We start from the raw sequence: 18,426 nt of genomic DNA, 5'->3' as shown, positions 1-18,426 counted from the left end.
ACATATGACCTATACACCTTTCGAGTAGAAGAAAAAATATGTGCTAATTGCATTTTATATACCTAATGAAAGAAGAGGAAATGTTCGCTTTAATCATTTGTTATGTAATATTAATGGTCATACAAAATTTCAGTTGCTTTTTTCTTGTAAGCTTTAAATAAAGCATCAGGCAACAAATGTGATATTAACATTTCATTTGAACTTACACAGTCATATCTTCATTCAGCTTCTCTTGAGACTGAGTACAGTTCTGATAATTTGCTGTAAAAAAGGTTATTTAAATTATAGAGGACATTAATTTATAATTGATCATACTGTCACACAGATAGCCCTCCAAACCAAATATAGTGCCCTCTTAAGACAACAGATTTACTGCCCACAAACAGGTTTATTATCATCTCATTTTCTATTCTTTAACCTAGAACTAGAAATAATTATCTCTGCTCTGAAGAAGTACTCATGAAACTTGGAAAACTATAAGGAAGCATTAACCATATAGTTCATAACTGGAAAGAATTCTTTGGGACATCTCTGATCAGGCAACAGTCATGAAAATAATAGTAATAGAATTCCCTGCTTCTGCCTGAGATTATACACTTTGAATTCAGTTTAAAACACTCCAGGGAATGATTTCAGAAGTCCAAGAAAAGCAAGAACATGTGTGTAAGTTCTAGAAGAATTAGCCATGGGAAAAATGGAAAGCTCATTGAAACGTGTTGAGTATAACCAGGATAGTAACATGGTAAAACAATGTTGAAAGGTTGTTAGTTTTCTATGTAAACTTTTCTATATATCTTCTAGTAGGAAAAAATATTGTACACTGTGAAACATACCAAAGTCCTGATTTCACCAACAACACAAAACCATGGTCGATATCCATGATTCCAATTTTCTCCTTATACCTTTATAATCAACATTTGAAATGAACTGCAGACATCATGACTCTTCATCTGTTATAACCATAACATCATCACATATTACAATGTTTATGATCTTTATTTATATGCAAACAATAATTTCTCCCTTATTCTATTTACGGAATTGTGGTAGGAAAAAATACCAAAATTCATATGGCAGAAATGGAGATTTCAATGAGATTTAACTGAGCAAATAAAGGAAATAAACATTGTTTCTAAAAATGGTTCCTGCAATCTCATAAAAATGGCATAATCTCAGTGTATAGATTGTGTTGATGGAGGTAATATTTTGGAAAGATCAGGACTCAAACAAAAATGGATCCCCAAATAATGATAGCTGTTATTCATATTTTTATTTATAGGAATGAATAATCCTGCTCTATTATCCTCCTGAAAATCAATGTTAGAAGGTTGAAGGTTTGCCTCTTAATATCCTTATTTCTCTTTAACAATGTTATAATATACCAATAATATCCATGAATTTATCTAAATCATTATTGAACTGCTCTACATGTTTACCACATTTGATAAAACCAGGAAACTGGAGAAGCCTTGAACAACAAGAAAAATTAGAATTCACAGAAATAGCAATTAAATATGTAGTACCTAGCCTATCCAAAACAGGTAAGGCAATCAATTACAGAAAAAATTTAACAAAAGGAATACTGCCAAGCAGAAGGTCTTAGGTTGCCAGGTTGCTCATTTACTCATGCATTCATTCATTCATTTGTTCATAGAGATGTAGTTGACAATAAATATTTACTCAGTGAATTGGTGGCTCCATTTGTTTAACAACAAATTATTTAGCATATATATCAATTTACATCATTAATATGTCAGATTTTAACTTATATCCTTAATTTTATTTATATTATAAAAATATTTAAAAAATCATAACTGTTTAAGCAGGAGATTATGGAAAGACAGAGATGGAAGCAATGAGTTTGTTCCACTCAAGATTAGTACACGTAAAAGATTTGCTTTTGGGTTTAAAGATTTTTTTGCTTTAAAGATTTTTTTTTTTTTTTTGCTTAAAGATTTGCTTTTTGGAAAACAAGAAGGTATAATTTAGGTATAAATTAGAATTTAAAGTCAAACAGAGTACAGAGGGAAGTAGACTGCACAAAGATAGGCTAATGTTGATGAAAAGACAGTCTAGGTCATGAAGAGTCATTTGTCCCAGTTATAATAAGTATTTATAACAATACTTCCTAGTGTGGAATTTGGGGAAAAGCACAAAAAATCAGGAAATTACTAATATTTATAATATCTACCAGATTAAAAACACTGCATAGCTATTACATCAGTGCGTAGGAAAATCACTGGAATTTACACCTAAAGAATAATGTCACCTTGAAAGACATGACCCTGAAATAGGATGCTACAAAGGATACATGAAAGATGCCTACAAATAAGGGCAATATAAAAACACCTTTTCCACACCTAATTGCTAGTTCCTTTCACCACCAATTCAGGGTATCTGTCTCTAGTGCTATAATTTCCTTCTTCTCTTCTGCATTATGTTATATAGTGCATGGCTAAAAGCTACTAAAAAAAAAACCAAAAAACAAAAACCTAAGTAACTACTAAACTGAAAGATTTGATCATACTTGATTATTTCTTCCTCTTCCTCTTCCCCCTCCTCCTCCTCCTCTTCCTCTTCTTCTTCTTCTTCTTCTTCTTCTTCCTCTTCCTCTTCCTCTTCCTCTTCCTCTTCCTCTTCCTCTCTTTCTCCTTCTTTTTTTTCCTTGAGATGGAGTTTCACTCTTGTTGCCCAGGCTGGAGTGCAATGGTGCAATCTTGGCTTACTGCAACCTTCACCTCCCGGGTTCAAACGATTCTCCTGCCTCAGCCTCCCAAGTAGCTGGGATTACAGGCACCTGCTACCATGGCTGGCTAATTTTTTGTATTTTTAATAGAGACGGGGTTTCACCATGTTGGCCAGGCTAGTCTCGAACTCCTGACCTCAAGTGATCCACCAGCCTCAGCCTCCCAAAGTGCTGGGATTGCAGGCGTGAGACACCGCACCCGGCCTTGATTTCTTATTTTTAAAGGATGTGTTACATCCTCGTGGCCTGGGATGACCCAAGCCTTTGATTAAATCCTGATGTAATCACCACTTCTGATAAAAAATTATTTGAATTCTTAGAGAGATAAGCTGAACTATTGTGGGGTTCAGATGATTCCTACATAACATCAGTAAATGGCTTTCTGATTTGAACTGCAACATTGGCTCTCTGCTGAGTCCCCAGCATGCCGGCCCACCCTCTTGAACTTGCCAACCTCTATAACCATGTGAGCCAGCCAATTCTTTAAAATCTCTCTATACACACACACACTCTCTCTCTCTCTGTTTCTCATGCACATCCTATAATTCTGTTTCTCTGGAGAACCCTAATAGGGGATTTTTGTTTCTTATTTATTTATTTTAATTATGGACCTCAGTGGTCATGAAGATTTTGTTTCTTTAGTGCCTTAGCAATATAGCAGAATAAATGACTTAAATACACGTTATATGGATACTGTTTTACAACACAATGGTCTGCCATACGAGCTTAACGTGTGTTTGCTTTATTCAATGCTTTTGTGTCTTGAGTGATACAGAAAAATAATCGTATACTCACTTGTGTTAGTTTGGACTAGACATCCACTAATAAGGTTATCACTCATTTCTCCTAAAACCAGTGACATTAAAGGAAGGCAGGCTCCATTGACCAGTGATGCCAGTATACCCAGGATCATGAGTATGATGTCCAGACCATCAGCAAAGCGGAACTGAGGAAAACAAGCACCACAGGTGTAAAACAAACAAACACACCAAGCACACACACACAAAACAGCAGCCTACAGCCTTTGCCACCTAGTAAACATGACTTTACACATTAAGATGGTAAATAAATGCATAAAATCATAGATATGCATTTATATCTAAAGTAAAAACAAATACTAAAACTAAGAATTTACCATCTCCTTTAAAGGCATTAAAAAGTAAAGTAGCTAACTATTCACAGAGCAGAGACTTGGAACCAACCCAAATGTCCATCAATGATAGACTGGATTAAGAAAATGTGGCACATATACACCATGGAATACTATGCAGTCATAAAAAAGGATGAGTTCATGTCCTTTTCAGGGACATGGACGAAGCTGGAAACCATCATTCTCAGCAAACTATCACAAGGACAGAAAACCAAACACCACATGTTCTCACTCATAGGTGGAAGTTGAACAATGAGAACACATGGACACAGGGCGGGGAACATCACATACCGGGGCCTGTTGGGAGGTCAGGGGCTGGGGGAGGGATAGTATTAGGAGAAACACCTAATGTAAATGTCAAGTTGATGGGTGCAGCAAACCAACATGACACATGTACACCTATATAACAAACATGCATGTTGTGCACATGTACCCTAGAACTTAAAGTATAATAATAATAAAAATAAATAAAGCAGCTAAATCAGTACAAATTGTAGATACCTGACACAAGTCAGGTCAGATGTGGGTATGAATCTTCATTCCATTTGGTTGATTTTGGAATAAGTTAAGATATTTTGGAGACTGCAACAACAATATCTTAGTTTATGGAAAGTTGATCTACACACTTTCAATGCCCTAGGCTCACCGGCATCATAGCAATGTCATGGCTAAGTGCAGTGACCAGAACTAACTGGTAAAACTGTAATGAATTATATTTGTGATTATTTTAAATTCCTTAGATTTTTTTTTCTACCCAGAACATGCCTATCCTGTAAATAAGGATATTTAAGGGGGTCAATAATAATTTTTAAGGGCTGTTTGGAATAAGAAAGAAATGCCTGAAACCATCTGTTGAGTGTTTTATATTCTATTCTGTCCCCATAGCATCTGTCCAAAACCAAACCATGAGCAGAATTGAAAACATGGATTATTTATTTTACCAAGAGAGGCCAAAATAAAATTTAAATAGTATTAAAATGTAATTAGATCTGAATAACAGCAAGAGGAACTTACTGCGTATTTTATGAATGGAGACCAAAAAATTATTTTTCCATTCATCAGTGCAATAGCTAATAAATATTTATAGTGTTACTTCCACAGCATTGCATTCGGCATTATGGACATTAAGAGAGTATCTCCTTCTCCACCTTCCTCCAGAATAATGCTATCTCCTTGATAAAGTTTATCATGTTCTGCTACTATTCAGTTTTCTTTTTAAATTGACTTTTGAAAAAACAGGGGCTGTTTCATGTATATTTATAGGGGCATAACATTGACAGCCAGGCTGACACAGAGATTAAAGTTGGTGAAGTCCATGTCTGGGAACACATGCATGAAACGCTCCTTAAACATGATTTCAGAGAAGGGTAGTGACACATTCTCTGATACACAGGCTTTAAAATATACTTAGATAATTATTTTTAATTTAAAAGGATTTGTAACACTTTAAAAATAATAACAACACTTAACAATGCAGAATCATTGGAATATACTGAAATGTAAACATAGATGGTAAAAGTCACTCATAATTTCCCACCACTCAGAAATATCCTTTGGTAACATTTATGTATGATACACACACACACACCCCACAAACACTTTTAAAACACCGAGTCATTATGTGGATGTTATGCTATTTTTCCCTATCCTTTATTGTGGAATTTTGAGATTATTTATACTTTTTCCTATGATAGTTTAATGAATCTTTTAGTTCCCTCTTTTCCACAAATAATGGATGCAATCTAATAAACACAATCATTCTAGGCACTACTGACAAGTCTCTAAAATCTTTAATGCATATACTTTCTAACTGATTTCACTTACTATCTCAATAGATCCAACAGCTTCCTTTTTCAGTTTTGACTGTTCTTCTACAGTTCTGGAAAATAAAAGTTCAAAATGCAACAGTTGCAATGTGAATATAATTTGCAAAATTTTTCCATTAATAGTTTGCTACCTTCGTAGCAAATTTCTACCAATATTGAAATTTTAAAAATAAACTTAATAATAGACAATTGTCACTGGTTGTCTGTAAACTTGTTAGGGTAGCAACTTGAAGACGTGTTTGGAGTAGAATTTCTTAAAGTTGTGGTAAAATAGATATAATGTAGACTTTATCTTCTTGAATAATTGTAATTGTATAACCAAGGCACTAAGTACAGTCACATTGTTGTGCCACCATTTATTTTGATTTACCCACAGAACTCTTTTTACTTTGCAAAACTAAACCTCTGTACACATTACACATTTTCCCATCGTCCCCTCCTCCCAGCCCCTGTCTACCGCGGTTCTGTTTTGTCTCTATGAATCTGACTGCTCTAGGCACCTCAGAGAAATAGAATCATACAGCATTTCTCCTTTCGTGTCTGGCTGTCTTCAAAGTTCATCCTTGAATTATTCACTTAGCATAATGTCTTCGTGTTTCATCTACATTGTAGTAGATGTTGCAATTTTTACTTTTTAAGGTTGAATAGTATTGCATTATATGTTTTTGCCACGTTTTGTCGAACACTTAAGACTGCTTCCACATTTTGGCTATTCCTATTAATGCTGTTAAGAATATGAGTGTACAAATATCTCTTCAACTCACTGCTTTTAATTCGTTTGAGTATATACCCAGAAGTAGAATTGCTGGGTTACGTGTTAATCCTACTATTAATTTTTTGAGGAGCATTCATAGTGTCTTCCATAGCAACTGCACCATTTTACATTCCTGCCAGCACAAGGATTCCAGTTTCTCTATATCCTCACCAACAGTTGTTCTTTCCTTTTTCTTTTATCTTTTTTAGTATTAGCCATCATAATGAGCATGAAGTGATGGACTGTAATTTTTAACCTTTAGTAACAAAATCTGAGCTTTAAATGAAATGAGTTCTAGTAGGCACACATTAAACAACTGTACTCTGACTTTTGTCTCCCTTTTTGAAAATTTCATTTCTTAGCTTTGTATGCTCACATTTCAAGGAGGTCCAAATGAAAGCTGAACATTGTATCCACTGATTTCACAGCAATCCGTCAGTTACACACACACACACACACACACACACACACACACACACACACACACACACGCATGCGCAAAATTCTGAAACATTAAGAGAAGACTGGAGGGAACAGTTTAAGTTTTTTATAAAGACATCACAGGAAGACAAACATCTGGCTTCTCTCCAGCTTCATAACGCATTGTTCTGCCAGCTTTGATAAATGACAATTCACTTAATTTTATTCCACCTGAGATTAATATTTACTTGTGTTCCGGTCAATTTGCTCTGGGGTGAGGCATGAGATGACAAAAAAATGCTTTACCACTGCAAAACCCTACAATCCCTTTCCCCACCTCTAGATGCAGATTTTGAAGCTTAAGACCCAGTAAACCCTCTTCTCTTGGTAAATGTTGTTTCAGGGAAATAATTTCTGACTCCGATTGACCTTCATGGAAAGGTTTGGAAGGAGGGCTTGGGCCGTTTTGTGAAAGTCTCTTTATCAGCGTTGAGATAAGAAAGCAGCATGTGGGCAGGTGGGCGGGTTTGGGGGTCTCCTCCCTCTACACAGTTCTTGGGACCAAGTGTCCTTTGGCGAAGACCGAGGGCGGAGCCTGAGGCGCCCAGAGGAAACTGATTCCATTGTGCGGGTCACACCCGCACTAGCTCCTAGTTCTAGCGTGCTAGTTGCTGGTTTGCAAACTAGAGGGGATCTTAGAGAGGTTGGTGACCCAGTACTTTCATTAGTGCAAATCAGCATGGCCCAGAGCTGCGACGATTCTGCTCTCAGCTCCAAATGTGTCACCTCCACCTAATAAGAATACTGCCTATATTTCATGGCCAGACCCCACACCTATATTCCACTAATTTCACTTTTCAGGGCCCATCCAACCCCTACCTTCAATTCCTGTTGCTATTTTCTTTCATATTGTTTTCTCCCATTCTCTCCAGTCTTCTTTAGTCATCCAAATGAAATTAGGTGTGTATTTTCTCAGTTCCTCATGGAAACCAGCAAAAACAACCACCTCCCCATTCTAATTTTCTGTGCGATAGCATGTAGACGTTGCAGTTTGCTGTTGGTATTGCTACTGACCTATAAGCTTTTGTGGTTCACCAATGAGGTCTGTAGTATATTATTATCATGACCACTTTAAAGATGAGGAAACAGTCACGGAGTAAAACAACCCAAGTTTATGTAGCCAGTGATGGAACTTCAGTCTGATGCCAGAGCCCGAACTCTTAACTGTCCAGTTACAATGCCTCCTGTGAAATATATGCTGAACACATAATTTATTCAGTCCACAGGTAATGCTTAAGAGCACAAATGTGTTCTAAAATAAACCTGTCCCCTCAGCATCCCCTCACACTAGGATGCTAGGGCATCTTTAGATAATGTTTTGAATTTATGAGGAAAAGGTGCTTAGAAAGGGGAACATTTACTTTGGGAAAATAATAACAAAAAGATTAAAGAAGTTTGGAATGCAGTTCTTTTGATTTTCAAAATGTTCCCAAATGGAATTTGCTTTAGCCTAAGGAAGTTTCTGATTCTGACTCATAAGAAAATGACTCAAAAGAACACCCTCTCTGGCTATTTGCTGAATTAATAAACTACATGACCTGGGGGGGTCTTCTCCAGTTTTATAGATTGTATGTCCAAATATAACACAATTATTATGGTAAAAGTGGAAATAAAATAGATGTAAAATTATTTCAATTTAAAAACTCTCAATTAATGAATTCCAGGTGTAGAAACTTGTGTAACATACATATTCACAGAGACCTCTATTCAGTGAAAAAATAATCGGAATCCAATATTTTCTTGTATTAAATGTACCACATGGAATGAAGGGTCCACAGATAATTGAAATTAAAATTTGTAGGTGCCTTTCTTCTATATAATGGTGGACAAGAAATTAACAACAAGAAATTCAGAAGAAGAGATATCTGAAGCACTAAATCAATAAATCCTGGATAAATAAATCCTATTACAATTAATCCTATTGCACTTCCTAAAATCACTATTAAATTAGTTATAAGACTGCTTATGTTGAAGTTCAGCAAAATGCAAATAGCATTGCTATTTTTGGGAAAAACTTATAAACATTTTTGCTACAGGTGTGGAAAGGATGAGTTGCATGTGAAGTTGTAGAAGAATACTTACAGAACTTAGTGAAAGCTTACCCATTTCTCTGATAATTTTCTTGCATTTCTTCAGCTCTTTCAGAATTTTCCATCTTATTTACAATTTACTTCTTCTGAAATACAATTTTAATAAATGTATCATGGCTATGTGACTTTTATCACTTAGTTGATATACACCTTTCTCTACGCCCCACATCTCCCACAGTTTGAAAGAGAAAGCATCTCAGAATTTCACCCTGCCTAGCCCCCCACTCCAGCTGAAGTTTCTGGCTTGGCAGTTCACGGATTCAAATTTTGTCATTGAATTTATAACTTCCTTGCTTCATTCTAGGCTTAGATTTGGAGCTAATGAAAGTGTTGGAATTAGAATAAAAGAAGGAAAGTGAGATTCCAAGGAAAATGCACTGTTTGTCAGGATATTAGATATTCCTACTTTGCCACTCATTTGACTGGAATTGGTGAAAATGTTTAATCTACTTCATGCTTTTTTCTCTTTAAAAAACTGATGCAGTACTTTTTGTTAGCCAGCAGTTTGAGGGAATAGGGTTTTCTACTTTATCAAACAAAGTTTGGAGCTTTCACAAACTGGATTAACAGTTACAAAAAATTAGAATATTTTGAAAATCCACTCATCATTAAAATTGTATTAAGCATAATTTACTCTTCCTTGGGATGATACTTGAGGATTTTACCTTGTCTTAAGATCACAATTATGTTCATAAATTATAAATTATCATTTTATTATGGATCTACAGAGATGTTTTTGACTCAGTCTCATTTGTTAGGCCATATAAAATATTACCCTATATAAAGACAATTATAAAGATATGGCTTTAAACTTTAAAGTGGAATTACAAATTAATTAAAGAGTCCCTACACATCTGAAAAAGCTAATGAAGTTTCAAGTAGTAAACTTCTCATTGAAAGTGGATCAGAACTGCTTTCAGCGCCAAGGAGGAAGGCATAATACAAATACAGCCATCTGTTGGCTGCTTCTTCCTTTTACAGGAGTAAATGGTCATACTTCATAGGGGAGATATTTACAACTGCTAAACTGACTTTATACCATCTCCATTAATCTGACATGTATGTAAGAAAAGTAATAAAATGATTGACAAATCTCAAACATTTGCATTTTATAGAAATTAATAATTATAAAATAAAAATGCATCCATTCATAGAAAGAAATCAAAACAATTAAGGCTCGCCTTGGTAAGTGCATGATCTGTTCGTTTATGCCAAAATCATGTATGCATTCTATCCTCAATAAATAACGAGCTGCACTTTCATAACTGTGCTTTACCAAGCTTAACTTCTGATCGTGCTGTAACTGATTACAACACTGGTGAGTATCCAGGTAAAGCACATTGTGTTCTCCATGTCATACTGCACTTGGGAAACAATGTGAGCAAAGAAAGTTCACTGAGCCAAATAAACACTTTTTAAAAAGAGCCATAGTGTCTGTATACCTGGTTTTCTATTGTACAGTCCTATATCTTTTTAGTTAGTTGGTTGAGTTCTTAATTATAATAGGTAAAATTTTAACAATTCAACAGCACATTTGCACAAGAAATATTTATTGAGTAATACTTTATGCAAGGCATTGACTTTATTACCCTACTATTGTTCCCTGAAAATTATCACCTCCTTCTCTGATTTCCTTTTGCTCTTTGCTTGTATCTGTATTATATTCATGACACATTCTGCATTATATTACAAATCCTAGTTAACCTATTAGATTATATATTTTTCTCTCTTTCCTCATGAATAATTGAAAAAAGTATTGAGTTTATATGATATGACAGCTATTAGTTTGTAAGAATCAAAAGATATGTTTCCTTTTCCTGAGGAACCCCATGTTTTATTCTTTACTCTAGACTGTAGTCTTACTACTCAGAATGGTCCCAAGAGCAGCAGCATAGGCACCAGCCTGGACATGATTAAAAATGCAGAACTTTTTAAAACAGTCTTTTAATTTTATCAAAATATACATAACAAAATTTAACATTTTACCATCTGAAGTATACATTTCAGCGGGATTAAGGGCATACTCAATGTTGTATAACCATCACCATATCTATCTTCAGAACTTTTTCATCATCACAAACTGAAATTCTACATCCATTAAACAATAACTTCTGTTATCTCCTACTGGCAGTCTCTGGTAACCTCTGTTTTACTATTCTAGGTGTCTCATATGAATGGAATCATACAATATTTTTTCTTTTGTATCTGGCTTATTTCACTTAACATAATGTTTTCAAGGTTCATCAATGTATCCAAATTTTATTCCTTTTTAAGGCTTAATACTATTCTGGTGCACATATATAGTACATTTTTTAAATTGACACATCTGTTGATGGACACTTGGACTGTTTTCACCTTTTGGCTATTGTGAATAATGTTTCTGTGAACATTGGCATACAAGTATTTGCTTGAGTATCCTCCTTTCAGTTCTTTTGGGTATATACTTAGATGTAGAATTGCTGGATCAAGTGGTTAGTCTATGTTTAACTTTTTGAGAAATATTCATACTGTTTTTCATAGCAGCTGTTTTACTTTACATTCCTACTAGCAATGTACACGGGTTTCAATTTCTTCATGTCCTCACTAACACTTGTTATTTTCTGATTAATGGACAATAGAAATCCTGATGGGTGTGATGTGGTATCTCATTGTGGTTTCGATTTGCAATTCCCTAATGAATAGTGATATTGAGTATCTCATATGCTTACTGCTCATTTGTATCTTCTGTGAAGAAATGTCTATTCAAATCTGTTGCCCATTTTAAAATTGCGTTTTTGGTGTTTTTTTTTTTTTGTAGTAAGTTGTAGGTGTTCTTTATATATTCTGGATATTATTAAGTACATGATTTGCAAATGTTTTCTTTTATTATATGGATTTTCTTTCTTCTCTCTGGATAGTTTCCTTTAATAAGCAAAAGTTTTTAATTTTGAAGAAAAAATTATCTACTTTTTAATTGTTTTTGCCTGTGTTTTTGGCATCATATCTAAGAAATCTTTGCCAAATCCAATATCATAAAGCTTTTTCCCATGTGTTTTTCTGGAGTTGGATAATTTTCACACTTATGATTAGGTCTTTAACCTATTTTTGAGTTGGTTTTTTATATGGTGTAAAGTAAGAGTTCAACTTCATTCTTTTGAATGTGGATATCCAGTTTTACTTGTTAAATAGACTGTCCTTTCTGATATTTTCTAATCTATAAGCAACCCTAAAGAAAAAGAACAAAGCTAAACACATCACATTACCCTGACTTCAAAGTATACTATAAGGCTACAGTAACCAAAACAGCATGGTATTGATACAAAAAGAGACACACAGATCAATGGAGCAGAATTCAGGACCCAGAAATAAAGTATGACACCCATAGCCATCTGATCTTTAACAAAGTCAACAAACATAAACAATGGGGAAATGACTCCAATAAATGGTGCTGGGATAACTGGCTAGCTATATGCAGAAGAATGAAACTGGACCCCTACATTTCACCATATATAAAAATTAATTCAAGATTGATTAAAGATTTAAACATAAAACCTGAAACTATAAAAACCCTGGAAGAAAACCTAAGAAATATCCTTGTTGTCATTGGCCTTGGCAAAGAATTTACAGCTTATGTGCTCAAAAGCAATTGTGACAAAAGCAAAAATTGGCAGATGGGACCTAAAGAAACTAAAGAGCTTCTACATAGCAAGAGAAACTATCAACAAAGTAAATAGAAAACCTACAAAATGGGAGAAAATATGTGCAAACTATGCATCCAATAAAGGTCTAATATCTAAAATCTATAAGAAATTTAACTCAAGAAGCAAAAACAAACAAACAAACAAAAAAACACCCATTAAAAATGGGCAAAGGATATGAACAAACACTTCTCAAAAGAAGACATACAAGTGACCAAAACAAACATAAAAAAATGCTCACCATCACTAATCATGAGAAAATTGCAAATCAAAACACAATGAGATACCACTTCACACCAATCAGAATGACTACTATTAAAAAGTCAAAAAATAACAGATACTGGCAAGGCTGTGGAGAAGAGGGAACACTTGTATAAGGCTGGTGAAAATGTAAATTAGTTCAGCCACTGTGGAAAGCAGTATGGTGATTTCTCAAAGAACTTAAAACAGAACTACCATTCAATCCAGCAATTCCAAAGGAAAAGAAATCATTCTACACAAAAGATGCATGCACTCTTATGTTCATGACAGCACTATTCACAATAGCAGACACATGGAAGCAAGCTGGGTGCCATCAATGGTGAATTACATAAAGAAAATGTGGCACGTGGCTGGGCATGGTGGCTCACACCCATAATCCCAGCAGTTTGGGAGGTCGAAGTGGGTGGATCACTTGAGGCCAGGAATTTGAGAACAGCCTGGACAACATGGTGAAACCCTGCCATGATACAAAAGATACAAAAATTAGCCTGCCATGGTGGTACATGCCTGTAGTCTCAGCTACTTGGGTAGCTGAGGCAGAAGAATCGCTTGAACCCGGGAGGTGGAGGTTGCAGTGAGCTGAGATCGTGCCACTGCACTCCAGCTTGGGTGACAGAACAAGATTCCATCTCAAAACAAAACAAAACAAAACGAAAAAAGCAAAAACAAGAAGAAAATGTAGCACATATATATCGTGAAATCTTTTTAGCTACTTGGGTGGCTGAGTTAGGAGAATCGCTTGAACCTGGGAGGTGGAGGTTGCAGTGAGCTGGGATCATGCCACTGCACTCCAGCCTGGGCGTGACAGAACAAGATTTTGTCTCAAAAAAAAAAAAGAAAAAAGAAAGAAAGAAAATGTAGCACATATACACCATAAAATCTTTTGTAGCAACATAATTGCAGCTGGAGGCCATTATCTTAAGTGAATGAACACGGAAAGAGAAAACCAAATGTTGTATGTTTTCACTGATAAATGGGAGCTGAACATTGGGTCCACATGGACATAAAGATGAGAAAAGTAGCCACTGGAGACTATTAGAGGTGGGAGAGAGGAAGGGGAGCAGGTGCTGAAAAACTACCTACTGGGTACTATGCTCACTACCTGGGCGACGGGATTATTCATACCTCAATAGTCAGTGTCACACAATAAACTCATGTAACAAACCTGCCTGCACATGTAAGCTCTAAATCTAAAATAAAAGGTGAAATTATATAAAAGGTGAAGATAGCCATAAAAATGAATTACTGATACATGCTACATAAATAAACCTTGAAAATATTATGGTAAGTAAAATAACCCAATCACGAAAGGCAACATACTATATAATTCCATTAATATGAAGTGCCTAGAGCAGGCAAATTCATAGAGAAAAAAGTAGGTTAGTAGTTGCTGGGTGGGGGAGAAATAGAGATGATAGCTAATGGGAGTGATACAGGGCTTCTTTTCAAGATGATAAAACCAATATAAATTGAATGTGGTGATGGCTGCTCAACTCTACAAATATGCAAAAACGATTGAACTGTACATCTTAAACGGGTATATTCTATGATATGTGAATTATATCTCAATAAAGCTGTTAACAGAAAAAGGTAATATTAAAGTTTCTAACCATTATTACAGTAATTTTTATTTCTCTCTGATTCTGTCAGTATTTAGGAGCTGTGATATTTTGTGGCTGTATGCTTATAGTTGTTATATCTTCTTGGTGATTTGACTGTTTCATCACTATCTAATGTTCTTTGTTGTCTCTTATAAAAGGTTTTGACTTGAGTTGTAACTTGTCTGGATATTACTATAACCATTCCAGCTCTCTTTTGGTTAATTTTGCATGGGATATCTCTTTTTATCCTTTCAATTTTACCTGTTTGCCTTTAGATCTAAAATGATTCTCTTATTGACAGCATACAGTTAGATTATGTATCTTTAATCCATTATAAAAATGTGATTTTGGGGTCTCACTCTGAAACTTCTGAATAGAATCTGCATTTTAACAAGATTCTCAAAGTGGTGTGTAATGCATATCAAATTTTGAGAAACATGACTATTTAGTATCTAGCACAAAGTCTTGAGAAACAGAAGGCACTACTTATCTAGAGGAAATTTTATCTTCCTAAATCCAAGATTATAAAAATAAAGTTTAAAATACACCTTAATGCTGACAACATATTGTTTTTTATCTGCTGTCAATAGCACAGTTTTAAAGTATTGTCAAAGAACCTCTGGCATCAGAATCACCTGGAGTGCATGTTAAAAATATCAGATACCTACCTAGGTCTTGCCCCACATGTACTGAATGAGAATCTAAAGAAATGTGCTGGAAAAAAAATCTACATTTTTAACAAGCTCATTCGATGATTTTTTAAAAAGTTACTCATTCTGTAGATATATACTTTGCCAGGTACTGTTCTAAGCACTGAACAGCCTAGACATCTCTGCTGTCATAGAGCTTAGACTCCATTGCAGGGAGAGTCACAATTGAAAAAAAAAAAAAAGGCATACATAAATAAGAAAAATTAGAGTGCTCAGTTTTTGGTATATAATTAAAACAGGGCAATTTTATGAAGAGTAATGTGGCATTTATATATGTCTGGTCAGAGAAAGCCCCTTGTAGAAGATAATGTTTAAGTTGAAATCTGAATTATAACAGGAGGTTGCTATATAAAGATCAAGAAGACTATCCCAGGCAGAAGGAATACGATTTAGATGGTAGAGAAAAGTGCACTGAGACAAAGCGACACAAGGTCAAAGCAATTTGTGAGCCAGTGAGCAGGTCCTCACTGTATGGAAAGCTACAGGTTGACCATGATGGCTGCCCCCGTGTTCCTCTCTGTTACTCACTGTTTCAAAAGGAAGATAAATTTGACTTGAAACATGTCAAGTTTGAGATATCTGTGAGATAATCAGGTAGTAATATCCAGCACTAAGTAGATAGCATGAAAGTAGAACTCTGAACATCTTAATTGCTCTACACAAAATCTATCAGCCAGCCAATTCTTACTTATTGACAGCTATATGGATGCTATCATGGTTAGTACTATGGAACATACAAGGAAATGTAAAAATAGAGAGAATATTTTATTTATAAGGACTTTTGCCTTAAAAAATATTTCTAGGTTCATGTGCCAAGATGGAAATCATAAGACAAAATACCTATGTGAGAAGAAATCATCAGAGATGCACTTAATCTTCAAGCATTCTTGGTAAGAATGATCTGACAAATAGCTAAGATAAACTGGTTGGATGGAAAGCATGGGCTCTTCGGTCATATGAAAGAAGATATGGCCAGGCGTAGTGGCTCACGCCTGTAATCCCAGTACTTTGGGAGGCCGAGGCAGCTGGATCATCTGAGGTCAGGAGTTTGAGATCAACCTGGTCCACAAGGTGAAACCCCATCTCTATTAAAAATAAAAAAATTAGCCAGGCATGGTGGCGGGCACCTGCAATCCCAGTGACTCAGGAGGCTGAGCCAGGAGACTATTTTGAACCTGGGACGTGGAGGTTGCAGTGAGCCAACATCGCACCACTGCACTCTAGCCTGGGCAACAGAGTGAAACCCTGTCACAGGGAAAGAAAGAAAGAAGATATTGTATGGATTGTATTTAAAGCATCCATTGTATGGATGCTTTAAAATGACCAAAATAATAGTAGGATGATCATTTTTGACTGTGAAAAAGTTTCACACACACACATTCTTGTTTCCACCTTTACTACAAACTATTATAACATGGAGAAGTGTTTTATATTCTTCACAAAATTCAATTGTTTTCATAATCTCTAATACTTTTGCTTTGACTTACTGTAATTCCTCAGATGCTGTTTTGAGTGGGCTGCATCCAGTCAGTTGAAGTCCTTAAGAGAAAGGACAGAAGTCTTCTGAAGATGATAGGATAAAGCTTTCAGATACAAGATATCAATTTCTTGCCAGAATTTCCAGCCTTCTAGTCTGGCTTGTGGATTTTGGAAGTGCCAGTCACCACAATTACACAAGCCTGTTCTCTCTTTCTACACACACACACACACACACATGCACACACACACAGACACACACACACGGCCTATTAACTGTATTTCTCTAGGGGAACCTAATATACCTGGCAAGACAGGTTATGTGATGAGTAGTACAAAGAGTGACTATTCTAGTATCTAAGAAGACTGAGGAAGAACATTATGATCTAAAATGGTTTCACCCACAGATGAGGATGGCCCTCAGGTTAGTTTCTGGAGGAAGGCTAAGGTTTCAGTAAGCAGAAAATTGTGGAGGAGGAACAAGGGCATAGTTTTAGGAATGCAGGGTGAATTATCTCACGACAGAGAAACGAGATCAGTTTGGATAGGATGGACTGTTCATGCAGAAACGGAGAGAGAGATAAGGTACATAAGATTGTAAAAGGCACTGAACCAATTTTTAGGACAACTTTTATAATTTTCTAAGAATGAAAGAGACAAAGCCATTGGTATTTGGTACAATTAACCTAATTATTTGACATTATAGTCGTGGATATACTGGAATGACTCGGGGAAAGACAAGATTAAAGTAGACTCACTAAAATCTAGTTTGATAGCAGTAAGAAAGACATATTTGAGAGGCATTTTTAAGGAGGTAGATAGATTCAGAGGACATGGAAGAAGAAATAAAAAATATAGTTCAGTGATCAAACTTTTAAAAGTTGGAATAAAAGAGTAGTAAAGATGGGAATAGGGAAGTTATGAGACAGAATCGGTTTTGGGGAAAAGGTAACATTCAGCTTAAATATGCAAATTTGGGTTGATATTAGTGTCCAAGTGAAAATATCTGGCAAACAGATGGAAATGTGGCACTAATGAGTAGGAAAATTGCCAACCTAGAGATAAACTTGCAATTGTCATACGCACAGAAGGAATAATTAATTTTGCTTTAAAAATCTCATGATGTCATCTAAATGCACAGGGGAAGGGGAAGTGGTGTAATGTAGCTAAAAGTGTTACTTCTAGAGCAGAGCCGTCCAATAGAACTTTCTGCAATAATAGAGATATTCTCCACACATCCAATATCCTAGCCACTACACATATGTGGCTATTAAGCGCTTTCAACGTGCCTAGTGAGGGAGCTGAATTTCAAATTTTATATGATTTTAATTAATTTATTTTATTTCTTCAGCTTTAATATGTATAATTGACAAATACGATTGTCTGTATTTAAGGTTTACAACATGATGATGTGACATACATATACACTGTGAAATGATTACTGCAGTTAGCACATCCATCACTTCACATATTTAGGGGTGTGTGTGTGTGTCTGTGTCTGGTGAGAATGCTTAAGATCTACTCTCTGAGCAAATTTCAAATATACAATACAGAATTATTAATTGTAGTCACCATCCTGTACTTTAGACCCCCAGAACGTATCCATCTTATAACTGGAAGTTTGTACCCTTTGACCAACATCTCCCCATTTCCTC

General features: G+C 35.4%; 1 protein-coding gene across 1 annotated transcript in view; it reads right to left on the bottom strand.

The window, feature by feature from the left end:
* ABCB5 (ATP binding cassette subfamily B member 5) overlaps positions 1-11,548 on the bottom strand; it is a 131,527-nt gene extending 119,979 nt beyond the window's left edge. Inside the window, exons 1-4 of the mRNA XM_031665315.1 lie at positions 9,059-11,548; positions 5,721-5,775; positions 3,542-3,692; positions 207-261 (exon numbers count right to left, since the gene is read on the bottom strand). Of these exons, the coding sequence (XP_031521175.1) occupies positions 207-261; positions 3,542-3,692; positions 5,721-5,775; positions 9,059-9,111 (314 nt within the window). The 5' untranslated portion in view covers positions 9,112-11,548. The remainder of the gene's footprint in view (positions 1-206; positions 262-3,541; positions 3,693-5,720; positions 5,776-9,058) is intronic.
* Positions 11,549-18,426: the final 6,878 nt, after the last annotated feature.

Source organism: Papio anubis, chromosome 4 (assembly GCF_008728515.1).
Source record: "Papio anubis isolate 15944 chromosome 4, Panubis1.0, whole genome shotgun sequence".
Lineage (NCBI taxonomy): Eukaryota > Metazoa > Chordata > Mammalia > Primates > Cercopithecidae > Papio > Papio anubis.
This window is presented reverse-complemented; position numbering and strand designations above follow the sequence as displayed.